At 48.2% G+C, this 26,415-nt stretch overlaps 1 protein-coding gene across 1 annotated transcript; it reads right to left on the reverse strand.

Annotated features, from left to right (window-relative positions):
* Positions 1–8,900: 8,900 nt before the first annotated feature.
* On the reverse strand, positions 8,901–12,608 carry MNX1 (motor neuron and pancreas homeobox 1). Its single transcript, XM_071738657.1, has 3 exons — positions 11,988–12,608; positions 9,806–9,966; positions 8,901–9,721 (listed from the first exon to the last, which is right to left on the reverse strand). The coding sequence occupies exons 1-3, from the start codon at positions 12,589–12,591 to the stop codon at positions 9,392–9,394; spliced, it is 1,095 nt and encodes a 364-aa protein (XP_071594758.1). The 5' UTR covers positions 12,592–12,608; the 3' UTR covers positions 8,901–9,391.
* Between the last annotated feature and the right edge of the window lie 13,807 nt (positions 12,609–26,415).

Below are 26,415 nucleotides of genomic sequence, written 5' to 3' on the forward strand. Positions count from 1 at the left end.
TAAGTATGCATTTACTTATATATGTCTGTTTCTAGATAGGCATATATATATATTTATATATATATAATATATATATATAAAGTTTTTAACCCTGGAGAAAAAACTTGCAACCAGCAGAGCCTGCCCTCCCAAAGTGTCTCCTGCTTATAGCAGGGTTGCTGGTACTATAAAGTCTCTCTGTAAAAGCACCAAGTCCAAATGCTGGCAAAGTGGCTTCCTGCAAACTGCACACCAAACACTGGCTGCCAGAAGAGGCTGCTGAAGAAGACACACCAGGCTTGGACACATTTTGTGTTGTCTGCTGTGTAGCAAATGTTTGGTAACACATAGAAAATACAACATGTTGAGATTTCTTCCTATAATTAGTCTATTAGCTGAAGTCAAACCTCTGTGAGGAAAGTTCCTTGGTTGTTCCAATAAGGGTTGCTACTTAAAATGCCAAAAATCCTGTGAAGGAGGCTTGGGGAGGTTGCTACTTCATGAGCAGAAAAGGGCCATGAATTGGTGAAAATACACTACGCTGGAAAACAGCTAAGTAATCCTTACACCTGACAAGCCAGTGGAAAAGCTGCTTTAGGTACATTTAACTAAAAGCTGGATGTTTGATTTTTTTAGCTATATAGCAGAAAATTTCAATTCCCCCTTCAAACAGAACAAGCCACTCATAGCTATTATCATGGTTTTGATTTTTGTTTTTTCTCAAGCTGGACAGGGATGTTTTAAACTTTCTCTGTTTTCTGTATCAAAATTAACAGGGCAGTAAAGTCTGGTTTTTAGGTTTGGCCAGAGTGTTACACTGATAAATCATTAGGCAGGTCCTTTTGGCAGGGTTTTAACTCTGCACCTGAATGGGCCAAGTATCTGCAGGGCTTTTTTGACTTGAAATGCTTCCATTGTCCCACACACCAGGGATGAGGGGTTGCTATCAGTCCTGCTCTGAAAGCAGAGACACAAGCAGCTCTGCCCTGCCAGGGAAGGTGTGCAACCCAATCCTGTACTTACAGCACATCTGGGATCATTTCATTCACATTGTTCTAGGGGTGAACTTTGCATGTGGAAAGTTACAGCCCAGGAGCAGCATGGTGCCAAATGTGCTCGACAGTGCTTTTAGCTTAATAAATATGCAAGTGGCAATTCTAAGGCTCAGATTTTTGTGGCATTGAGTGTAATAGCAGCTTAGTGCCCAGATACGTCCCCAGTGTACAAGAATCATTATGTGAGGGTTTTTTCCTGCAGTAGATGAAGCACTTTTGTTTTCAGGAGACAATTCGATGAGCAGTAGGGTTGCCTCTCCAAAGTTAGGTTTTACTCAAGACTTTTTGGGTTGGACTGAAGTCAGGAAATTGTAGGTAGAGATAAGATTCTTTTACCATATGCCTCTTTTCATGATTTCATCTCCTGGAGAAGCTTTTCTTTACCCTCCAGTAAAGCTGAGTTTACTGTGAGGCTGCAGGCATGGACATCACAGCTGCCCTTATCAAACACTTGTGCTCTCCTCAAATTCTGGGGTGACCTGCAGCCTTCCTTTAAAATTAATTGCAGTAGCCTTCCACTAATTGAAATGCAACCACAATTCAGAGTCGGATATCATGTGGTTTCCCTAATAATGCTTTAAGGAAATGAAATTAGCATTTATCAAGAATAAGTTTAGAAGAGCCAGCTGGCACCAAATTAAATTTCTTAAAATTTGTGTCCTAGGACAAAACAGTTCACACACTAAAACTAGTTCACTTTGTGCAAATGGAGGACTTCCAATACATTAAAAAATTACTAAGTAATGTAACTAGAATGAGAGGTACACAATAAGATGACAAGTAGAGGCCTTTTTTTGAAAAGCCTTTTTTAGAAGTCTTTTTAAAGTCTTTTGTCAGTAACAGCAAAATGCTTGTTTCATTTGCAAATGTGAAAGATTTCCAAGCATGACACATTCTTCATTAAACACCATTATGGATCTTTTACTGTTCAGGTGGTAAGAATATCTTCAAACCCCCCTGGGTGTGCTGGCACACACAGCCCTGGCATGAAATAGCAGAGAATACTGTTAGGAGGCAGTGAAGCCCTCTGCAGAAGCAGCCTTTGGTTACAGTCAGAGGATGGAGCAATGCATTTTTCTAGCATGGAGACAATAAGTCAAGGTATGCTCAGTGTCACCTTGGGGAAAAATAAGACATCTTGATTGCATTTTCTAGGCTTGCATCTTATTCCCAAAATCATCTCTCCTCAGCCAAAGCTGAAGATTCTGGATGGATTATTTTTTTCCTTGTTTTGTAGTTCAATTCACCCTTTTAAATATTGACCTAAATATTGTTTATCTTCCACATTCCCTAACTAAATGATTCATATGAAAATGAAACTAAACCTGTTGGTCTCTTGCAGGAGCCAAGGAGCCCTCAGATACTGTGCAGCAGAGATTAGGAAGCAGAGCAGAAAGGCAGGGACAGCAATTGCAAATCACCAGCCTTTCCTATGACAAGAAAAGTTCTCAAGAGAGGCTCTGGGCAGCTCTTCCCCAGAGTTTCAGAGTTTGAGTGTCAGGCAATGGGATGGCTCAGAAGCTGCTGTGGGTTTTGAATCAGTTTGTTTTTCTTATCTATGGTCTGAAGGCAATGTGAGGATCAGATCCAGAGAGACATTAGACCCATCAGTATTTCTTGGGCTGTCCTATTCTTCTGAAACCTTACACCAGGTCCGGGAGTTTAAAGGAGCCTTCAGGCTGCTGGGGGGTGGAGAAGCAAATCTTTATTCTTGGCCAGGTTTTTGACACCCTAACGGATGCTGAGTAACACTTTTCCCTGAAATGGCCTCCTCCAGGGATGAGCCAGGGCTACCCAGAGGCTGACGTGGAGGCAGAAGATTAACAGGTTTTGCAGATGAGGCCATTCAGCTTTTTCAACATTATCCCAGATTCCTCTGCTGCTAAAATCCACCCTCAAATATAACCTCTAGATGTGCTTATCAATCCTAAAGATGAAGATATAGAAGAATAAAGGAGTGGCAGTTTCAGGTATCTTTCTATCCTTAGCTGTATCCTTAGAGTTTTCTTCCTCCCATCCCCAGAGCAAAGAGCACCCATGAGGGCCTTGCAGTAACCAGAGAAATGTCTTCTCTGAGCACCTTCAAGATCACCAGAACATCAGACCTTTTTTGTGGTGCATGGTGCTGCAAGCTGCCAGGAGCTCCTGCTCGATGTGGGTAATCCAACTTCAGGCACCTGGGCTGTCCTTCCCATCTCACTGTGGCTCTGTGGTCCCAGCAGGTCCCAGCAGGTCACCCACTCATCTCCTTGCTGTCCTACAGCTGGGGAACCAGGACACAGGCAGGTCTATTCTCTTACCTAGGATGTGTGCTGGAGAGACATGAGATGAACTCACACCCCACCCACCCATTTTGGTGGCACAGATGGGGTCTCTTTCCTCTGCTAAAACCTCTGTTATGGGCTCTCCATCACCTGAAACTTGCATTACACTGAAAAGCATCTGATCAAGAGCTGAAGAGTGGAAATGTGGGTAAAATTTGTGTTTTATTACAACAAACTGTATACTTGCACAGCTGCTATTCCAGCTCCTCCACAGTCATTAATATTGGCCGTGATCTTTTCATGTGTTTTCCAAGGCTCACAAAAAGGCAAAAAAGCTGGGAAAACCTGCAGTTTCATTAGGTGGAAGCTGAAGGAAGCTGCTCACAATGTCTAAGCAAATTACCTGCAAAATGGAGCCAAGAGGTGAAGGTCTGGGTGGAAGCCTGAAAGCAGCATATCATTGCCTTCATCACCCAGATCCACTTCTCCCAGCACCCTCAGTTCACCCTCACAAAGACCTTGTAAAATGCTCAAACCACAGTCAATCAGAAAAGTTGGGGAGCTAAGAGCATGGGAGGGGTGAAGGTAGTCAAGAAGACCCCTGAAGGAAAGTGAGAGCTGCAGCAGGGCTAGGAAGGGAGAAGGATGCAGCAGCCACAGCAGGAACCATTGGCTGACGCTGCTGAAAGTGTCATCTTAATTATCCCTGGCAAAAGAACAGTGATTAACATCAATGACTGTGGACAACCTTTATGTAATTACTCATTAACATTTCTAAAATTGCACCTAGCTGCTACAGCAATACATGCTTTATAGATTCATCATGTTGAAGCCCAGAAAGAATCATTAGATCATTTATGCAGACCCCTGTGCCTCGCCAGCCACCATTACACTGCAGAAATCAGCACCGGCGGTGGCTCAGCTCCTCTGCTTGGTGTTCACGTACTTTCCAGAAAGGGCATCTGGGGATAGCATGTGGTGGACAATCTGCCCCATCCCTTGAGATGTTGTTCTAAATTGGGAATGTTTCCCTGTCCCATGCCCAGGTTAATACCTGTGCTGGTTGCCTCTCATTTGCATTTAGAGAAATGGTACCCACAGCCCAGCAGGGCTGGGTGATGAGGAATTCTTCATCGCCATCTCCTCTGTGCAGGAAGAGGGGGAGGCAGCTGAATGAGAAGCTTCTGCTTTGTCCACCCGTGCTGCCTCTTCAGACACGAGTCCAACCTGCTAAAAGCTGTCATCAGCTAAGAACATTAACAGAAGTACTTTGAATCATAATTTCAAATAATGGATTAATTAGAGGAAACTGTGATCTGCTTGCAAATGCCCTGCAAGCAGTAATATGGAGCTAAGCTTTCCAGTTACACAATACACTGGTTTTGCTGGGTTCAGTGACCAGTCCCAGTTAGATTTAACCCAGCAAAACCTGTTTCTTTTCCAAAAAGAAGCTGAATGCCAAATGTTGGTAGTAGCTTGTGATCAGAGAAAGACCACTAGATGACCACTCTGACCTCCTACACGTAGTGGATGATCCCATTTCCATGCAGGTACTTCCATTTCCACACAGGCAGACTTGAGTTAAACTCAAGATCTTCATCCCTTGATAGGGAAACCAAGACAATAAATACCTCCCTGAGTCTCTGCCCTTGCAGAGAATTATTTGGAGGAGACATTACACAATGCCTTGCTCCTCAGGCAGGAAAAATAAAGCTAAAGTCCCAGATATGACAAAACTGCCTAATCAATTAATCATGGACAGCCCCAACCTCCTGTAGATGTGATCCTGATTGCATGAGCATTACTGCAAAATAAGGAATTACACCACCATATCACAGGCACTGAATAACTCCCAGAGTAACATAAAGTTGGCATTTAACTCTGACAAGGCTTACACCAGCATTTTGGGGACAGAAGGACTGTAATTTGGCCACTGTCCACAATGCCCAAGGGAGACAAAGGTCTTCTGAGAGCTTCATCCCCTCCACTATTTGTTTCAGTCTGTAAGATTGAAAGAGCAGCCTGCACATCAGAGGAATTTTTGACTTTGAATAATTCAGAATGATTGAAGTATTAAAAAATAAAACTGCTTCCACACCCAAAGCACTATTTGGTTATCCCAAAAAATTGGGAAAGATCTATGCTGAGATTCACCACGCTGAGTGATCTCTTGTGCCCAAGGTGGCACTTGGGGAAGCTACTTGTAGTGTAGCCTTCAGCAGGGAAATCAGAGCCTGGATGGATTTGTGGGACCAAAGAAGATGCTGGCAGTCCCACATGGACTGGTGGGCATGCAATCCTCTCATCTGTGGCCCTGCAGGCTTAAGGGGAGGAAGAGGAAGGAGAGTGAGATGGGGTCTTACTAAGAACTCTGGAAAAAGATATTATCAATCCCTAGTTTTGGATGAGCATAACAGTTTAGATATCAGAAATAATCAATAGACTTTGATCTATTCTACCTATCAATAGACTTAGCAAAGCATTTCACACCCAGTGTTTTCAGGGAGAGTTTGAGGGGCATTATATATTTATGGTTTCCCATTTGAAAGACTTTTAGCAGGTTTACCCAGAACATATGGATCCTATTTTGGTTCTTTTGTTTTAGCACTTAATGCTTATGAAATTGCCAGTTAATGACATCCATGCCTAAACCACGTTGCTTTTTAAAGTAAAATGTCCACCAAACGTCCATGTTCATACTTACCACTTCTCAAGTGTGGCAATGAAAGTTTTAAGAGGCTTGTTACCTACTGTGTCTGGCAGAGGGAACCAATGGAATAATGAAATTACAAATAGGGGGTTAGATAAAGCCTTGCTGGCCCTGTCTGCACTAGGTCTCAAGGGAAACTCACCCCAACAGCACCAATGGGATGCCCCGGGGAGAGGTGTGGGGGCACCCTGGGGATGGGTGCAAGGAAGGTGGGGTGAAGGGTAACAGAGGCCGGGAGCATGAAGAGCCTGGGGCTGGGTAAGGGGTTCAGGGGGATGAGGCTGAGTGTGGGAGGGACCCCAGGGCTGGCTGCGGGGAGGGGGGGGCAGGGCAGGGCAACGCTCAGCGGAGAGCGTATCCCCTCCATCCTCACTCCGGCCTCTGGCTGACCTAAGTCTGCAGGAGATAACCGAGCTCCTTTGATGCTGCCCGGCTGAGCAAAGCCCGGGGCACCTCCCAAGCCCCGGGCCGGGCCGGGCCGCTGCGGGGGCGGGCGCGAAGCCTCCCCGGGCCGGGCCGGGGCGGAGCGGGGCGCGCACGGTACCGCGCTCCGCTGATCCCCCTGAGCCTTTGATTGCGCTGCACGTGGGGACGAGCCTCCGCACTTCAAAAGAGCGTGGGAAATCCTGATTAAAAGGTTTTCTCCCCTCGTTGGGATCGACACCTTCTTTGAAGCCCTTCCAAAAGACAATGCAAACGCGCCCACCGCCAAAGTACCGTACCTATATTTTAAGTGACTTCAATTTCTTCCCCCCACCTCCCCTTCTTGCTCTCTTCCCCCCTCCTCTCCTTTCAGTTTTGGAAACACCTGGCAAGTTGTAAAATGATTTACGAAGTGAAAGTGTTAAATGAGGCCACCAGCTGTAAGACTGACAGAGCTTTATGAGTTTTATTAGGTGCCCTATTATGGAAAATAAACTTTAATCCGTCCATAAAAAACAGAATCTGAAAAACATATTTGCCCTTGTAGTCTGGAACACTGAAGGTATTCTTGTGAGACGCTGGGCTTTAAAGAGATTAATTTTATTGAGACAGACACAATACACCGGTAGGACTTTGATACAGAGCCCATGAATAGCTGCCTGTACCCTGCAAGGCTGTTTTTCATAGGGCTGAGACGCGTTTGGACACACACCTCTTGGGCGTACAGTAAATTTCTGGCCCTATGGCGCACGGCCATCAGTTTAATTAGCGGGTATTTAATAGGAAATTAATGGCTGAGAAAGGCTTTTTTTTTTTCCGAGGGGGTGTGATCTCATGTAGATGCTGATTTTTTATTATTATTTACTTTCATTTATTTAGGACGCGGAGTGTCCTTCAGGCTGCTGTGGTTTAGGTATTTTAAGGTGTAAGAGAGAAATAAATCCTGCTGGGAGAGAGCAGCTCGGACGCGACGTCGCGGCACTGTGCGGGCGTTCACCCGCGAAGGTGCAGTCGCAGCCAGAGGCGTGGAAAATCGCAGAGCAACTAATGCTTTTATTTTTTTCTGGCGTCTTAAATTCTCTACACCCTGTGGCCGAAAGGAAATCGTTTACAAATCTAAATCGGAGCCCCAGACGCGATTGTTTCTTTGCAGGGGTGAGAAATCGATCAAGCCCAAATCAAGTTTATCCTGATAAAGTTGTTTGTGGTGTTTTGGTTTTTTTTCTTACATATGGGATTCATCCAGATTTATGATTTACCCCGTGAACGTGTGTGATTTACGGCGCTGGGTGTGCCGGGCCTGTAAACTAATAACTAAATGTGTTGTCTTAAAATGACACCTCCGGCCGGCACCTCCTGAAGCTCCTTGGGATGGACAACTCTTCCTCCGGGTAATATGCCATAATTTCACGTATCCTCCAGACGGTGTTGTACGGTCTGGATTGTTAAAGAAGCCGTTTAGAGCGGCCGTGCTGCTCTCATGTGAAATATTAACATGGGAAATAAAATCGCTTTAAAAAAAACACAAAAAACCAACGTAATTTTAAAGAGGAAAAAAAGAAGGAATGCAGGAGTGGAAGCAATCCGTGTTTCGGAGATTTTCATCCTCTGGAGGTCTGTGGTGTGCAGTCAGTACCGGGAATGCAGGGGCCGGGGACAGCACTCGGCAGGAGGGACCCGCAGGCTCCGGCGGGTTCCTACGCTGCTCTGCGCAGACCTACGCGGGAGAGGGACCCGAGCCCCCGCTGTAATTCATCAGCGGGGATGAATTGCCAGACGTGGCCCCGAACTGGTGGGGATGAGCCAGTGATTATATTTAAATTCGCTATAATTGATTTGCGGAAGAGCTGCAGTGACAGGGATGAATTGATCTGCAAATTTATCGGCGAGATAAATCCCGCAGTTATCGAAAGGCTCGGGCTTCGCTGCCGGGGTGGCCGACGGGGGTGGGATGGGGGTCCCATCCTCAGTACCGGGAAAGATGTGGGGGCCCCTCAGCTCCTTCCACCCACCGCAGCTTCTCGTTCGTTTGAGAGCCGAGCTGTCCCTAGAAATCAGGGCTGTTCCTTCATTCCCTTAGCCCTGGCTCCGCGTTTGCCGCCCCGAGAGGAGGCGAGAGAGGCATTGTTGGTGCCTGGGCTCTCCCCTCCCTGTCCTGGGCCCCTTCAGCTCCCCGCTGCCCGAGTAGCTGCTGACGGGGCGGGGGAGGAGGGCTGGGAAGTACCGAAACAAAACCGTGGCGGGGCGGGGGGGAACTACAGCATGATTCCTCCCCTGTACCGAAACGCTCCTTCCCCTCAGAAAAAACCCACGCCACTCCCGGATATTGTTCCAGGGCTGCGACACGGAATATATTCGCTTTAAAAAGAACATATTTGCTGTCCCTCCCAGCACCTCCAGGCCCAGAGCACCAGGACACCCCGGGCCGGGACAGCCAAGCATCCCCCCAGTACAGAGCGCTCATACCTCTCAAGTACAAAATGCCGTTTATTTTCCACCCCATCGCGCACGTGGAAGGGCCCGGGGAATAATTTAGCATGCATAAGTAGAGGTATTTTTTTTCTTTTATAAATACGATATACAAAAATAAAGACAGTATCGAGATTTGCAGCAGTTTTAACGTTCATGACATAAACAATTTCCCGATATATAGTAAGAACAAAACAGCTCCAATACTCAGTTAAAGGAATGAGCTTCCAGGGGGCAGGGAAGGGAGGAGTGGGGGGGGTTCAAGTTTTGTCTGATTTTCAGTCAATAATAACACTGTATTCACCGTAAATCCTTCCCCGCCCGGCATGCGGAGGTTCCTCTTCTCCATCACCCTCCAAGCAGGGAGAAATTGGAACAAGGGGAAGCGGGCCCGTGCCCCCGGGGAGTGGCAGAACTCTCCTCCTCCCCCCCCCCCCCCCGGCAGGACAGATAGAACCCGCGGATGGAGGGATCGGGGCCTGCGGGGGGGCTCACTGGGGCTGTGCCGGGGCCCCGTGCCGGCCCCGGGTCTGTGTGTCATCCTCATCCGCCTCGGAGCAGTCGGAGGAGTGGTAGGGGCAGCATCGCCCGGCTGCCACCTCCTCTTCTTCCTCGTCCTCCTCCTCTTCCTCTGGCTCGCTGTCGGGCAGCTCCCGCATCCTCCTCCCGCCGCTCTTCTCCGGGGCGGGCAGCAATAGGTCCTCATCCCCCTTGTCCTCCCCGCCTCCCCCCTTCTGCTTCTCGGCCTCCTGAGCCGCCTGCTCCTTCGCCTTCTTGCTGCGTTTCCACTTCATGCGCCGGTTCTGGAACCAGATCTTCACCTGGAGAGGGGCACAGACACCGCCTCATCCACCGTCCCCTCCGACGGCAACATTCCCCATCCACCCCTCACCCGTGGGACTCACCTGCGTCTCGGTGAGCATCAGCGATGTGGCCACCTCGAAGCGCTTGGGCCGGGAGAGATACTTGTTGAGCTTGAACTGGTGCTCCAGCTCCAACAGCTGCTGGCTGGTGAAGGCCGTGCGGGGCCGGCGGCACTTCCCCAGCAGGTTGGACTGTGCCTGGGCTGGGAAAGGAGAGGTGGGGGAAAAGGCCGAGGTGAGTTCTGAGCTGCCCCGCCATGGCCGGGCATGCCCCGGGACAGGGGTGGGAAGGGGAGAGGATGAGGGGGGCGGATTTGAGCAAGGATGAATATTTATCCACCGGAGCACAGACCGAGAGATATCATTCAGGCTCTCTGGCTCCGGGGATTGAGCTTGATTTAGCACAGTGTCAGGGGATCCCCCACAGGGACACACACACACAAAAAGTATTTGAAATAAAGAAAAATGGCTCTTGATTTCCCAAGAGCCTAGTAAGTGCGAGACAATAAAACGGAGCCAGGGATCGCGGCAAAGGGGTACTGGATTCTCCGGGGAGCAGCAATTTGCTCCATTTAATGCTTTACTTAAATCTGCCGCAGTCCATGCCCGCCCATCCGCTCCGGCTTTAATTAACGGGATTACCGGCGGACACCCCTCGGAGGGCCGCTCCGCACCGCTCCGAGGGCTGGGAGCGCCCGGAACTGGCCATCCCTCAGAGTGTAGACCAGCAGCGCGGCTGGAAAACTGTCTTTGAACGAACGAACAAACAAAAAAAATCATCGCCGTAATTTCCGTCTTCGGAAATAATTAAAATAAATTATTGCACTAAAAAAAGCAAACACAAAACCACACACAAACACAAAAAAAAACATGTTCGCGGGGTTCGGACACCCCCGGGGATTCGATGAGGCCACAGTACCTCCCAAGCTCCCAATTACTCGAAGCATTTTGGCACTTCGAGTTGGCTAAAAAAAAAAAAAAAAAAAAAAAATCGGGAAACTAGCAAGGGGCAGCTCTCGCTCCCCGGCCGCCTTTGGAGGCAGCTCGCTAACGCGGGCAGAAAGAAAAGGACAGTGTCCGCTCCCGGACAGCAGCGCCAGGGAGATTTTCTCACTGCAGTGCGATTTTCCGAGGCTCCATTCTCGTTTCTCTCCGGTTATTTATTCGTCTCCTGCACCTTGTTTGAGAGGCAGGGCTCTGACAGCTCTCCTAATTATTTTTTTTTTTCTTCCTGAATGTTCCAGTCTAAACAACCCCAATTCGAGAGAAAACAATGGACTTTTTTGTCTGAGAATGTGTGTGCAGAGTAAGAGAAGGGGGAAAAAAAAAAAAATCTCAATTCTTTTCCTGGCATGATTTACGTAAAACTACACCTCCGGTATTGTTAAATCGGCCATTCCCACAGAGAGCTCACACCTCCGAAAATGATCTTTGCTTAAAACAGATGCACGCAAAGTCCCCATCGCCGTGAGGCCTAGTGCTCAGCAACACGCCTGCTGCTGCCGCTTCGGGATTGTCTGGTTTAACGCTGCATTTTCAGCCTTTCCCCGTCCCAGACCTAAACCCTTCCCGCTGTATTTATTTCATGACAATTCATTATCCACAGGGAACACAGAATCTCAGATTTTTTGCTAACCCCAGCTCCTCTCTACGCCCGTTTGTGAAGATGAGCCTGCCACGATTTTTAGATAATCCTGATAAATAAAATTAAGAACGGTGACTCGGTGATGGGACCCGCTGCTCCATATTTTGGGGTGTATCAAGATAGGGTTTTGAGGGCAGATGATGAGGACTCCTGCCCCTTTCTTGTCCCAGATCTCGCCTACCCGGTGGCTTCTGCACCCCAGGGACAGCGAGAAAGGGCGTTTGCAATGGCAGGAAGCGATTTATCACTTTTCTATTTAACCTGCCATGAAAACCAGAGTTTATTCGGGGCTGCTCAGAAGCCAGAAACGGTGAGGCGACCCACACTACCCCCGCGTCCCATTGAGGGTCGCCGTTTCTTCTTTCTAATAAAAACAAACCAATAATAATAATAATAAAAACAAACAAACAAAAACCCACAAAACCAAAACACGCAAGTCACCGCGTGTTTAAATCTGCTGGTCAGTTGGGGAAGGGGGGGGGGCAGGCATGGGGATTCTTCCCTCTAGGAATCGGGCAGCTCCCGATAGGCACCGAGGTAGGGACGGGAGGGATACAGCTGAAGGAGGCAAATACTCACAGTTAAAGTCGGGCATTTTGGGCAGGATCATGCCGGCGGTGGAGGCTCGCAGCCACTGGTCCAGCTGGAAGGTGCCGGCGCTGAGCTTGATGGGGTCGGCGGCGGGGTGGGATGGGTGGGCTCCCTGCACTTGAGAGTACGAGTAGGAGAGGGCCGGGTGCTGCCCCCCTAACGCAGAGTAGCCGTACACGGGATGCCCGTAGAGAGCCGTCTGCGCCGGCATGCCCGGCCCGCCGGGCGCCGCGGGGTGCAGTCCCAGGGCCATGCCGGCTGCCGAGGCGTGGTGGTGGGGGTGGGCGCCGGCACCGGGCAAGAAGCCGGGTTTGGGGACCAGGGCGCAGTGGGCGGTCAGGAGACGTGGCGGTGAGGGGCTGTCGGTGCGCAGGCAGTCGGCGGGGCCGCCGGCGGGATGCTCGGAGGAGGAGGAAGAGGAGGATGAAGAGGAGGAGGACGGGGGGCTGCCGCTCCCGCTGCTGCTACTGCCGCTGCCGCCCAAAGAGGTGACCAGGGCCAGCGGCGCGCTCTGCCCCGCCGCCGCCGTCGCCGCCTTGGGGGGGTCGACAGCCAGCAGCGCGTCGATGCGGAAATTTTTGGATTTTTCCATGGGAGCGCCGTCGGGCTCTGGCGGGAGGAGCAGCGAGGGGACCCGCGGCGCTGAAGCTGCCCCGGCCCGGCCGCGTCTCCGGGCGGCGGCGGGCGGCAGTGCGGCCGCGCGTTGCGCCGCGCTCCCCTTCAAGGGCCGCAGGCGGCTCCCATTGGGCCGGCGGCGCTGCGGGCTCGGCCGCCATTGGCCCCGCCGCCCACCTGTCACGGAGGAGCGAGGGGGTCCCGCCCCCTTCCCCCGCACACCGGGGACTCCGGCAGGGGCGGGGGTAGCGGGACGGGGTTAACCCGAGGGGCAGCCGGGTGTGAGGGTGGGGAACTGGATCCTCTGAGCGGGGAGGGAGAGGAGGGCCCTCCCGGCCGCGGGCTTGTCACCAAAGAACGGATTGTGCTGGAAGGGACCTAAAGATGACCCAGTGCCATCCTCCCTGCGTTGGCAGGGACACCTTCCGCTAGACCAGGTTGCTCCAAGTCCTGTCCAGCCTGGCCCGGAACAGTGCCAGAGAGGAGGCAGCCACAACTTCTCTGGGCAACCTGTTCCAGGGTCTCTGTCTAGGATCGCCTGGCCTCGCCGCCGTGTTCTCAGCGACAGTTTTCCACCATTCCCGCACAGGGCAAATATTTGCCGTAAACGCGCCGCCGACCGCTTTTTAACGAGTCGGAAAGAATAGACACCTGTGGGTCAGGGAGTCAAGCCTGCCACCAAGCCCCGGGTTTGTCAATAGTGTTATTAGACCGACTTATCTAAGGCAAACAGGCCTGAACAGAAAAGGGAAAGAGCGGGGCGAGGGGTCGCTCCTTCACCAGGGTCCCGTTCCCCGGGGGGTGGCGGCGGGGACTCGGCACCGGGGGTATGAGCGGAAGGTCAGGCTGCGGCACGAAGCGGTGCCAAACACTCTCTCCCTTCAATAAGCCTTTGCCAGCCCCGGGGTGAAGGCACTCGGCTGAGGGAAACACCCGTGTCACGACCCTGCCGCCGAGTCCCCCCGGGGCTTCGCACTTCGGGGAAAGCACGGTGAGACTCCAGGACTCCTCGTGTCACCGCAGCAAGGATGCGCTGTCCCCACACCCCCCCACAACCCCTGTGTCCCTGACACGGGAAAACTGAAAGCAATGAAACGGGGGGAAGGAGTGGGGAAAAGAAAGGGAGAGAGAAAATAGGGAACTAAGAGTACAACGCCACCGAAAAAAATATCCGACAACTTTGCTCCCGGTCCCCTTCTCGCCACTGCTCCGTGGGCAGAAGGCCCAGAGCACTTCTGCGGCGTGTGGTAACACGCATATGCACATGCATATAGACACACACCTTTTGCTCTGTATCCTGATACTTCTCTCCTGCTCTTTTTTTTTTTTTCCCCTTGACCTCCCTGGTTGGACTCGCTCGCTTACACGCAGCAGGCAGACAGACACAAACACAGCAGACGCAGACACATAGACTCAAACAGGGCGGACACACAGGCACAAGCAAGCCGACACTAAGGCACAGGCAATACAGACACAGAAAAGCAGGGCAGACACGCAGACACAACCAATGCAGACAGACGGACAAGCAGGGCAGGCACACACATGCAGGTGCCCATGTCAGGGGGTGAGCGGGCGCGCCTCGGACACTGATTGTTCTGCGCATACGAAGACCACGTAGCGGTACCGCTCTGCGAGCCCTTCCCGGTGCTGTTTGGCGGAGAAGGGAGCAGAGCTGCTAATTAATTTCCCCCCCCGTGTGAGCGCAGAGCCTGTGGCTGCACTCAGAACACGAGTGGGTTCTCGTGTCCGCGGCTCAGAGGGATGCCCGGCTTGCAGGTCACGAGGGCGGCCAGAACTTTTTCCGGGCTGTGATGGGGAGAAAGGTTCTGTCGTTTGGCAGGCGGTGAGGGCCGTAGCCACATCGCCCCCCCCAACTCCGTTATCTCCGATTCCCGGAGCAGGCTTAGGGGGGTCGCCGGTCCGGGCATCCCCCTCTTCCCGGCCCGGTGCCGCACTCAGGCACTGTTCGGCTGATGGGCTTTTGGACAACCCTCCACCCCCGCAACCCGCAAGCTTCAGTTCGGCAGAGAGCTGCTGACCCCTCCATCAGCCCCCCGCAGTCCTTCGGGGTACCCCAACGGGGCCGGCACATCCCCTCATCTGCCGGGGCCTCTCGCCTTGACACTCCTGATCGCTGCCCTCCCACCGTGGAGGAATATTTAGTGGTTAAAGAATGATTTCGATTCTCAGACTTTTTGTGAGATTTTTAATTAATTTTTTCTAGAATACATTTTTTCTTTCCCGTTTTTCCTTTTTTTTTTTTTTTTTTTCCTTTCTTTCCCTTTTATTTTTTTCTTTTTTCCCCTTTCTTTCCCCCATCCTATGTTTTCTTCCCCGTTTCCCCCTTTTTCTTCATAAGTATTTTTTCCTGTCCACTCCGTTCCATTCCGTGTATTTTTCGTGTCCCTCCCCATCCAGGTGCCGCAAGGCATCCAGGCCCGCTGAACTCCCCGCGGCTCCCGCACCTGTGTTGATCCAGTATATTGCCCGGGAGCCAACAATACGTGGTTATCTCAGAGGAGATAGCGCAAGGAGCGCACTCCCCCGACACCTCCGGGTGGTCACCTTTCAGCAGAGCCCCTTCTCCCCCGGCCGTGGGCAAACAGATGCCTATCTCGCCTTTTGAAAAGCCGGGGCGGTGCACGCAGGGGGTGCCTTGGGGCAAGCCCACCCCGAGCAGCCACGGCACTGCCCGGTGGGAACGGCGGAGCACCCGGAGGGTGGGGGCCTTAGTCCTCTGAATTAAACCCCCCAGCCCGGCATCCCCACGCCGGGCGGTCTCTCCAAAGCCGTTACGAACCCCAGGCGCGGGGCCAGCGTTATTGCCAAAAACACATATTACACTGCGACATTCTGTAAATGAGATAATGATACATAAACCTCTCTGATAAATGTGACATTCTCGGGATGTCTCCTCTAAATTAGCCGCTTGCATTGACTGCTAATAATGGTGAGTTTATGAAAGCAATTTCAGTGCAAAAAGCACAGGGTCTTCTCGGTCTAATCAGCCTGCCTCTCTTAATGGATGAGGGGGTCAGGCGGAGAATTATTGACACTCTGCTGCCCTTAACCTGTTTCCCAATAAAGCTGATTAGTTTTTGTCAATTCATCAGCTAACCACTCTCTTCGGGACTGCATCAAAGCCTTATTTGCTCAGGGGAAATCAACAAGTCACAGATCAGATCCATTACGGAGCCGCTCCGGCTGCGGGCGGGTCCCGAGCGGGGCCGCTCCCGGGCCTGGGGGGGGGCTGGTCCCGGGAAGGGGGGCGAGGGTGAGGGTGTTTGCCGGCTCTTTGGGGTAGAAAACAAGCCCATCCAGGTACTCTGACTGTAATAACCAACGTCGGGTACTCGCAAAGTGTCTAAGCGTTGTTAAACTTTATTCTATTGCTCGGGAAAGGAGAAAGGGATCCCGGGAGGGCTGCGGTCAGGTCACAAATGCTGCGGGGTCCCCACCCTGTCCTGGCTGAGTGAGCCGGCGGGAGCGGCCTCTGCACATCCTCTCCCAGGAAAAGGGCACTTGATGTTTTCCACGTTGTCAGCTCTAGAGAGAAGGGACGGTCTGCAAAAGGACTGCCAAAAACCTTTTTTTTTTTCACCTCAAAGCCCTGCATTCGGGGAAAAAGCCGTCCCTGTATCAAGAGGCCGGGATGCATATTTTGCTCTTATCTCTCTGTGTCTTTTCAAATTTATTTTATTTTATTTTAATTATTATTTTTTACTTGTTTGTTTGTTTGTTTTGTTTTGTTTTTCCTACAAATCATCTTCTAAAGTTTCACCTGGCTCTCGCCGGACTTTCTCTCCAGATTATCGTCAAGCAAGGCTTGAAAATTTCTTTTTGCTGCTGCTGCGATCTCCGCATCAGGTGCGGTTTGAAATAACGAAAGCTGGACAGTTTTTGCTCATCCACAAGAAAACAACAAAAAGCCCACCAAATGTGCTCTGCCCCTTTAAGCCGCGACCGACAGCTTCTCAGTCCACCCCCCTTCAATTTAATTTCATTAAAACAGAGCATGAATATTTCTATTAAACCTAAAATGAAATATGAAGCCATTTAGACTCTGCCTGCACCAATCACCCAGATTTATGACTTTTATTCATCACATCAAGAGCTGGGAAAAATGAATTTTCTTCACCCAGGAAGGAAATAAAAACCCTGCCTTGGTCATTTCCAGAAAGCTGTTAATTTGCTCGTGTGGTAATTACTTTCACAATTAACTAAAATACAAATCAACCTGACAAATTGCGTTAGTTTATATATTAATTAGCCAGTTTAAATTTATTCATTATGAAAAGACAATTTAAGAGGACCCCGGGTGTCTGTTTTATCGCAATAAATTACAGTTAGGAAATGGGGGCTAATACAATATCACAATATTTGAGGCCACCGCTCAGAGGGGGAGCTGCCGCCGCCCCGCCCGGAGCTCCGCAGGTGCGGGCCGGAGCGAGACCTTCCGCGGAGACTGAGGTTGAATCGGCGTCCCGGAGGAGGAGGGCCGGGGCTGGGGCCGTGCCCCCCCTCCGGCTGCGCTGATTTAACACTCCGTCGATAGGATCATTCGATGCCTTTTAGCTTGTGATCTTTATAAATGTCCCGCTATTAAATTAGAAAATGATTCTCTCCTCGTTTAATTGTATTCTTTCGTTTCTTATTTCCAATTAATTAGTCCTATCGACGTTGCAATATTTTAAATGACTGGAGTCCGTTTACAGTTTAAAATATATGGGTCAGCGCATGCAATTTCAGACTAGGCAGAACTATATAATGTGGGTTTTAACTACTCTTCTCTCATACGTCTTAAACATCTGGCTAAATGCACAATTTGCAAACACCACGAGTATTTTCCTTGCTTGGGACCGGCCACCTCGCTGCCCCTCCGCGGAAACCCGGCTGCGGTAGCTGCGCGCAGCGCAGGTTTCTGAAAATGTCTTGTTCTGCTCCTTCCGTCTGAGCTGCGAAGGGGCGGACGGTTAAGGACAAACCGCGTGGTTTTGGGGAAAAGCTGCGGGTTGTTTCTCCAGCACAGCACTGGGGTGCTCCGGGAGCTGCAAAACGCTTTCAGGGGTCCCTTTGCCCCTGCAGCCCCTCCGAGCGCTGGCGCAGCAGGCGGGAAGCATCGAAGAGGAAAGGGCGAGAGGCTGCGCAGGGATCCCCCTCTCCCTGCCTTTTTCCATCCGCTGCTTCCTGTCCCGGGAAGGAGCCTGTGCTGGGGATTGGAGAGGGAATCATGGGGTGTTAAATACCTATTAAATACATGCTCCCTCCCCAGGCACTATCCCAAGGATATGCTGGGCGTGGCAGGGACTTGTACAGGGGATCTGAAATACAGTTCCTCCTGTATTGGAAGCAGAGGGGGTCCGGTGCTTTTTCATCTTCTCTGCTTCACTCTCCCCTGTGGGGGAAGACCCTTAAGAAGTGCCCTAAAGGACAGGGTGGACAGTGTGCATCATCTTCCTTAACTCTTTTCCAGGGTCATCCTTCCCCCCATGTGGTTCCCCCCCTCCCAGAGCAGTCAAAGACTCTACAAAGTCCTGCTTTCAGGCTCTACAGTCCCACTTTCAAGCTCTGTGAGATGAGCTGGCTCTGTCCCTAGGCTGTCAGGCATGGGGAGAACTCCCAAAGCCATGGGGTGGGCACATGAACATGGACAAAGGTGAAGGAGCAGCCCTCCAGGAGCAGGCTGACTCCAGGGAGGAGGCTGGCAGAAGCATGAAGGAGGACAGGCTGGGCTGTGACAGTGTGGGACTGTGGCAGACATCCTATTCTGCTTGCTTCCTCTTCTGGGTTCAGGTGGACATAAACACCCCAGGTCTTCTGGTTCTTCATCCTTAACTCATGCCTCCTGCCTGATCTAGCTCATTCCATCCTGTCCTGCCATGTGTGAAGGCTTGAGGGCTGCTGCAAGCCCTACATGCCTCAGACACCATGGTTATACACAGGTACCTGTGTCATCCTTCATCCTGGTGGGCTTCCTGGGTGGTAAAACACCTGGGACACTGGGTCAAACACCCAGGTGCTTAAACACCTGGGACAAAGAAGTTACCTCCCACCTGATCCAGGATGATGTTGAAACTTTCCCTGAGTGCCGTGGGCTTGAGCAGAGAAGAGCTGAGCTCAGAGTAATGCCTGTAGCAGGCAAAGTTTCTTCCCCAAATCACCTTGTGTCACTTGTTCTTCCAAATGGGAAGGCTCCAGGAGGACCTCACATTTGTATGTCTTGGAGGCTACCTTGAGTTCTTGAAATTCAGGTTATCCCAGTCTCAGTCTCCAGCCCCACTTTCCTGCAACCAGACAAGGAGTCTTGCAATTGATTTTATAGGAAATCTTTGGAGAAATAAGAGATCCATGTGGATGGAGAGTGAGATGTTTGCCACCTCTCCAGGAAATACAGGAAAACTCCTTTCACCTTCATGTTACTCATCCCTGGGACTGTTTGGGCCTCCAGTGTGCATGTCAAAGGAACAACATAAATGTCAGGAAGAATAAAGCATGAATCATAAGGGCAGATTAATAATGTAAAAAAGCTATTGTTTCCTGGCCTGGCCTTGAAAGGTCCCTCCCGTACACGGTGGGCTGAGAAAAAACACCTCATGTGGTAAAACCTAAATGTGAGCTGCTCCCACAATTAGTTGTACCAAATGTCATTGTAGTAACATTAATCACAGCAAGTTCCTCATGAGATTTAGGAGATTGTAATATGTGATTCCTTAAGACTCTCATTGTGATTTAACATTGATTAATGCCTATTCATAAAATGATATAAAACTTACTTCTCTTCCATTGTAGAGCCCCAAACCACATTCTAGCCAATATTTCAAAACCTTGTTAATGTAACTGCTAATTTCAAAGGGTGATGGTGATGGTTATGGTGTACATGGGCTTGTGTGGAGGGGTCTGCAGTGGGGGCAAGAAGAGGTTATAGAAATTATTTCCAAAGCAGAAAATTGCTGTCCAGTTAAAATTATTTCAGGGGTTACGTGGTTATTCTGTTGTGACTTCAGATTCGCACCAGAGCTCCTGAGGATTTAATAATGGCTTTGAAGTGCCCAACACGAAATGCTCAAAGAACCAAATTATTTTGGTGAAAAAACCCACAGGATTTGTAACTGGGGCTTCTTCATTCTCTTGTAGCATTTGGCCACCTTCCACTCCCAGTGAACTGGCTGCTCTGAAGATATTCATAGATACAGTTTGTTTTCAATGTATTTTCTGGAGGCAGGAGGCTCTGCTTGGCACAGGGCCTAGTACAAAATAGCTCATGCTTTTTATTTCCTTTTCATCTTCTTTTTTAAGACACATACCAAGGATTGCGATGTGCATGCATAATGTTATGTGACCCAGGAATCACGCTCTGGCAAAAAAAAGATCAAATTAGTGAAGCTGGGAGGAGGTTGCACGACTAGCAAAATGTTAAGAGAATTTAAAAAAAAAAAGGCTGAGAGTTGACATCTGGATAAAAAACAACACGTAACAGGAAGTTCACAATTTGGTGCTTTAGTATATATAATTTAGCTATAGATAATAGATAATAGAGAGTTCACAGGATCACTTGATGGGAAATATATTGATAATACAATTTTTCTTTGTAAAATGTTTGCAATCATTGCAGTTTTGGTTTAACAATAAATTTAACTTTGAAGAATCGTTTGATTCAAACCTCTGCTTTTTCTAATGGCATTCAGAATTATTAATATCTGTCTAGCCAGCTAAAGAGGTTTTTAAAAGAGTATGCTGGGTGTTCTGCAATTAGAGTAGCCATCTGCCCTTTATTAAAACTCCATTAACCTTTACATTAAAATACATTTAAAATGCAGACACACTGAAAATATCAAACACAAATAAAATAGATAAATCCAAGTGGTTTCTTTGCTTAACTGGCTTATTTGTGCAGAACATGGCAACTTGTTGCAGCAGCTTTAATTTTCTGGGGACAGATAACACCTTGTAGCATCAAATTTCCCATGCTAGAGGTAGGAAATAATTACAGGAAGGTAGTGGGTTTATTATAACTGATTTAAATTTCTAGAACATGACCTTCTTTTTAGAACGTTAGAAAATAATTTAAAGTTCATATTATTTGCATTATTAACTTCAGAATAAAATGCTTGATTTTAAGAGCAGAACTAATTTGTTTGCTCATGCAGCTCTGCTGTTACAGTGAAGATATTTACATGGTAGAATGATTCATGCAAATAAAATGATTGAAAACTTTCTGAAAATATTCAGATACATTGTCAAAATAAAATTCAATACAGCTCCTGTAGATGCTGCTGCTTTGTCCCCTTGAGCCTTATACTACAGTATCTCTCTGAGGAATGTGTTACTGTATTTACTCTGAATTATTGCTATTATTGGCAGAGCTGCTGATTTTGTCTGTAAATAAATAAATATGCCTAAAATACCCTTTTTTTCAGACCTGATTTTAACTGCTTCTGATTTCATCACACTTGATCAGTGTGGGCTGAAATTCTTGAATTTAAATATCTGCCTGGTTTTTTTTTTTTTTTGTTTTTTTGGGGTTTTTTTTTTATGTGTTTTTTTTGTTTGTTTTTTTTTTTTTGTTTGTTTTTTAAGTCAGCAAAAATAGCTCAGACTGAGGTTAAGAAATAACATCATTGTTTTGCCCAGCTGAAATCTTCCCAGTGTGGGTGTGTGCATACCCCTTGAGCCATGATTTATGGCTGCAGCTGGTGTGGATCAGGCTGCCCTGGGCACAGGGCACACCTCCTGTCATCGATCCCACAAACCCAGCCTTTGGCCAAATCATAAAAATTTCCAAAGCTGCTCCTCCATTAGCGAGGCAGCCTCCTCAGTTGCATTTCCCAGGGACTGCCTTTTCTCTGGAGACAACCGTGGGCAGGATCTGAGCAGTATTTCCCTCCCTGCTGTTGCTTTTCCTACCTCCCAGGGGCTGCAGCAGCCAGTGCTGGAGGATTGGGGTATCAAACCTGAGCAGAGCAAGGGAAACAGGGGGAGGAAAGAGCAGGGGAGGAGTGATGCTCACCCAATGCCATGGGCCCCACACCTGGAAATAAAGAGATGGATGTGATGGAGGCAGGGGAGGGATGGCAGAACCAGGGATGTGGAAAGAGAGGGTGGTGGGAGGTGAGAAGGGATGAGGAGAGTGGGGAGGGGTAAGGGGTCCAGGTCTGTCATGCAGGGTTGGGGAGGGTAACAGGGAAATGAGAGGCAGTGTCTGGAGAGCACCACATGAAGAGGACATCAGCCCCAAAGGGAGAGGTCAGTGGTGGGCAGCAGTGTGTGATCAGCTGTTGCTGCCACCAGCAATTGCTCAGAGAGGAATTCCTGACAACAATTCTTGTTGTTAAATGCTCCCATTTTCATTGCAGTGTCGATTCAGTAAAAATTTTACAAGGCGAAGTATTTACATCCAAGCTGCAAGAAATGTTTTTAACTGACTTGACAGCATATTTTCAAAGACATTGTTTCTCTGGGACTTTTACAACATTTTGCAATTTATTTTTATTCAGAACAAACCCAAATGTCAGCATTGTAGAATTTCCCAAGAACCACAAATCCTGCTTCCATTCAGACTCTGATCTTGGTGATGGCTGAGAATCAAATGTTACAATTCAAGTTCAGGTCCCAGTAAAGCCCTGCTGATAAGGAAATGATTTAGGAAATTAAATTATTTATTTCCAGAGGCCACGATGCTATTTCTTAATGGCATTTTCAATAGCAGAAACCACATCTCCCTACATTGAAGGATCATCTTGGGAAAAAGCTTAGCTTTCAAAACATTTGTAGTTTTCTTAGCTCAGTTTATACATGGTCCTTATATTGACAGTACTTTTTGATTAATATTGTGTATAACATTCCTTAATTCATCAGTTGAATTAATTATGCAGAAACATTTGGCTACCTGGATGTACTATTGATGAAATGACATTTCATTGACAAAATGACAATTTAATACTGAGCTTTTGTAAAGCTTTCTGCTGAATAGATTGGTTCAGTCAAAGAGGGAGTTGGAGCAACTCAGGAAACCCTTTTGTTTTCTCCAAAAATTCTCAGTTGCCTATGAGTACATCATGTTTGCTAGAATTTAGTACAGGGCCACTTTGAGTCTTCTGCAAATGGACAGTATACAGGGGAGTGATTTCATCCATAGCTTCTGCTTCTCAATGAAATTTGCTAAAATGCACCTGTGGGTAATGGTCTCAACACTACCTTTTGGCAGGGGTCCTGATGTGGCTTTGGGTAGTTCATATTATTTTGATAAATGAGTAGAACTTTGGCCAGGTGACATACAGGGCTCTTAAGGGCAAAAAAGAGCCATTTCCACCAGTATGGCTTGCAAAGATCCTGGATTTGCTGGCCTACCCACAACTTGGCCAGAAAAGTGTTCAAAACTTTCTCTTGTCCTCACAGTGTGGACAGTATGATCTTGCTGTGTGGTCTCAAATAAATTTTTATTTAGCTTTTGTTCTGGTTTTTTTTTTTTTTGTTTTTTTTTTTTTTTTTTTGTTAGTTTTTTGTTTTTTTTTTTAACCTCAGACTTTAAAAATCAAACAGACTTCAAAATGATAGATTTGGGGTGGGATTTTCAAAAGCTTACAAGTGACTTTGGAACAGGCATCCTATGAAATTGCAGGGGTCTTCAATCATTTGGGCACTTTTGAAAAAAAATACCCTTTATTGGGACCTTAGTTTCTCTTTCTTAAAAATTGGAGTGTAGAGGCGGTCCTGATGATGGAGAAGAATATTGACTTTCTGTAGCTGATAGCAGAGATGTGAGTGAGCTGGGAGTTTTCCAACCAGATGTTTTTTCCTTGGAAAATGCTGATTTATTGAAACTGAAGCTTTCCATGGGAACATATCAGTACTGATTAAATTTTACTGAGAGAGATTGCTAGAGTCTAAGCCAGAATTTCTGTCTGTAACTAAAAAAGTGAGATCTTTGAATGAGGAGCAGCCAACAGGTCAGGGCAGCCATCTGGAGCCTGTCTGGGTCAGGTAGGGGAGCAGATGGACATTGGTCCCCCCATAACTGACACTGCCCTTGGGCTGTTGCTTACTCCAAGGATTCTCTACTCTTTTTTTCGTAAATCTCTCTCTCTTTTTCTCTTTTTTTTTCAAAAATCTCTCCAGCTTATTCTTATATGGAATGGGAAGTTCATTTCGTGCTCATGTTAGTGTGAGAATTCTTTATTTCCTTGTAAAGGTCTTTGAAAATCCAACCTATCAAATAATTGGTATTGCAGTTACTATTACTTATTTAGAGAGGAAGTTGCATTGCAGGGTATGAGCAACAGAAACACTTCAGAGAGGATGTCTGGATGTGAAGTCCCAACAGTGAATCCTCTGGAAGCAAATTACTGGTCACTGCATAATGGTGAATTACCCTCAGTAAATGCTATTAGTGTGAGGATTTGTTCCCATGTCAGAATGATGTTAATACAATATTAGTGATGCAGGTCTTTGGTGTCAACAAGAGAATATCAAATGCAAGTGGAGGAAAATTGTATTGGATTGTGGAGATGATGGCAAATCAATGACACAGAAAATCTATGGATAGCAGTTCACAGTGACACAAGAAAGCAGTGTTCACATAAATCAGCGGAGACCAATGGATACTGAAAGGAAATTTCCATGCAAGATTAAGTAGGCATTGTTATCATGTCAGGACTATGTGAAATAAGTGCTGCAAAATGAGGATGATACTGTGGTACTGACATTTAGACCAACCAATGTTAACAGAAATTACTCTCTCATTAAAAGAAACCAACGGGCTTCTCTGCAACAAACCCTTGTCAGCAGCTGGAGCAGGCACAGTGCCCCATCAGGCCTGGGAGCTCCTCTGGTGGAGCAAGCCCTGAAGTGTTTGGTGCTGATCCAGTCTCTGCTGGCCAAGAAACCTGACAAAGACTGGGAATAACAGAGGTCTGTAAAGGGGACATGGCAGCATCTGAGGAGACAGAAGAACAATATGGTCAGCATGGGGACAGCTGCCTCTGGTCTACTGAATTTTCCGTGGGCAAATGAAGGACATGAAGAGCAAGGAGGCTGGGAAGGGATTCAGCACAAGTCCTGTGAGGAAGGGCTGAGGGAGCTGGGGGTGTTCAGTCTGGAGAAGAGGAGGCTCAGGGGAGACCTCATCACTCTCTACAACTCCCTGAAAGGAGGTTGGAGCCGGGGGGGGGGTTGGGCTCTTCTCCCAAGTAGCTACCAGTAAGAAAAGAGGGCATGGACTTAAGGTCTGCCAGGGGAGGTTTAGGTTAGATATTAGGAAAAAAATCTTTACAGAGAGGGTGATGAGGCACTGGAATGGGCTGCCCAGGGAGGTGGTGGATTCTCCATCTGTGGAGTTTTTTAAAAAGAGACTGAATGTGACACTCAGTGCCATGGTCTGGTAACCACAGTGGATTAAGGGTTGAACTTGGTGATCTCAGAGGTCCTTTCTGACTCGAGTGATTCTGTGTTTCTGTGAAGAATGAGGAGGGTGATGCTCTGGGGACATGCAGCAGAAGGGATGGTTGGAGAACTGGGGTGGGAGTAGGCAAGATGATGCTGAGTGTGAAGGAAAAGCTGATAATCAAGTCATCCCATATCTTTTCTACTTAAAGCCTTGTTTAAGATGACTAACATGTTTGAGGGGACTGTGTTGATGTGTTCCATCCTCTTACCTCCGTTCAGTGTGAAGTTCATGGAAATGTTCTTGCCCGTGCCCTGATTCCCCTGTCTGTTCAACACTGCCCACCCAGCACAGCTGAGTAGCTCTGTCAGATTTAGTCCAGCCTTAAGCCTGGAAGGGCATCACTATGGGTGTGACTGGATGGCAGGACCCATCTCACCTGACTGTAATTATCTCCGAGGAAGCTGGCACACAGCACAGGTACCACGGGCACCCACCTGAGAACAGGGGAGGAATAAATCCTGCTTCAACTCCTGCTCTTCTGCAAACATCTCAGCACTGCAGGCCCTCAGCCCGGCCCAGACATGGTCCTGGCTCCCAGCATGTACTTGTGGATCTTGTACTCAGGGAGTTTTTCACCGTGGGTGGGAAGCAGCCCCGCGTTTCCTACGCTGATTGCACATTTACTGCACATTTATTTGGATAAGGCACAGCCAGCTGGGCCTCAGGGAAGTCAGTGGGAATTTTGCCACCAGTTTGACAGCAAATAGGACCAGGACTTGTGTCTGCAGAGCAGTGTAAGTGTCCTAATGTGTTTAAAGTGTTTATAAAATTACTTAAGTCAGACACATTTTTCAGTTCAGCCCATTAGCCTTTCACATGTGTTTCTGTGGAGCACAGAGCCCAGGCAGACTGGCGGCTTGTAAATGTTAAATCAGCATAAATATCACAGCCTCAACGAAGACCCTTAGTGTGGCAACTTACAGGATGATTAACATAATGCAGGGAAAGAAAATATTGATATTTTATATATTCGTATCTCCATAATGCTGCATGAAAAGTGATATCTGCAGTACTAATGGACACTTAATTGATGCTATTACAATACTTACAGCTCACTGGGAAGCTGGTGAGAGAGCCTGTAAAAGAGATGAGATTAAAAGAGATAAGAGTTGTAGTAATTCCAGCCATATTTCTGGCAGCAAACTTTAGAGCAGCACTTGCTTTATCTCATCTACAGTCACTGCTGGCATTTACTGCTGTGCAGCTTCAAGGAGTTGCTCCTGTGAGGATGCTGAGGGTTGGGTGGTAGAAGGGAGCTGTGGGTGTTGAGCTGGAAAAGGCAGATTTGGGAATGAATCAGAGAGATTTTGTCACCCTGTTTTGTGAGGCTGCTGCTCCTAGGTGTCTTGACAAAACAAG

This window comes from Heliangelus exortis, chromosome 2, assembly GCF_036169615.1.
Source record: "Heliangelus exortis chromosome 2, bHelExo1.hap1, whole genome shotgun sequence".
Lineage (NCBI taxonomy): Eukaryota > Metazoa > Chordata > Aves > Apodiformes > Trochilidae > Heliangelus > Heliangelus exortis.

Coding starts and splice junctions, on each gene's coding strand:
- MNX1 (XM_071738657.1), bottom strand. CDS start 12,591: ATGGAAAAATCCAAAAATTTCCGCATCGACGCGCTGCTGGCTGTCGAC. Junction 9,967..11,987: donor CAAAATGCCCGACTTTAACT/GTGAGTATTTGC, acceptor CTCCTTTCCCAG/CCCAGGCACAGTCCAACCTG. Junction 9,722..9,805: donor TGATGCTCACCGAGACGCAG/GTGAGTCCCACG, acceptor GCCCCTCTCCAG/GTGAAGATCTGGTTCCAGAA.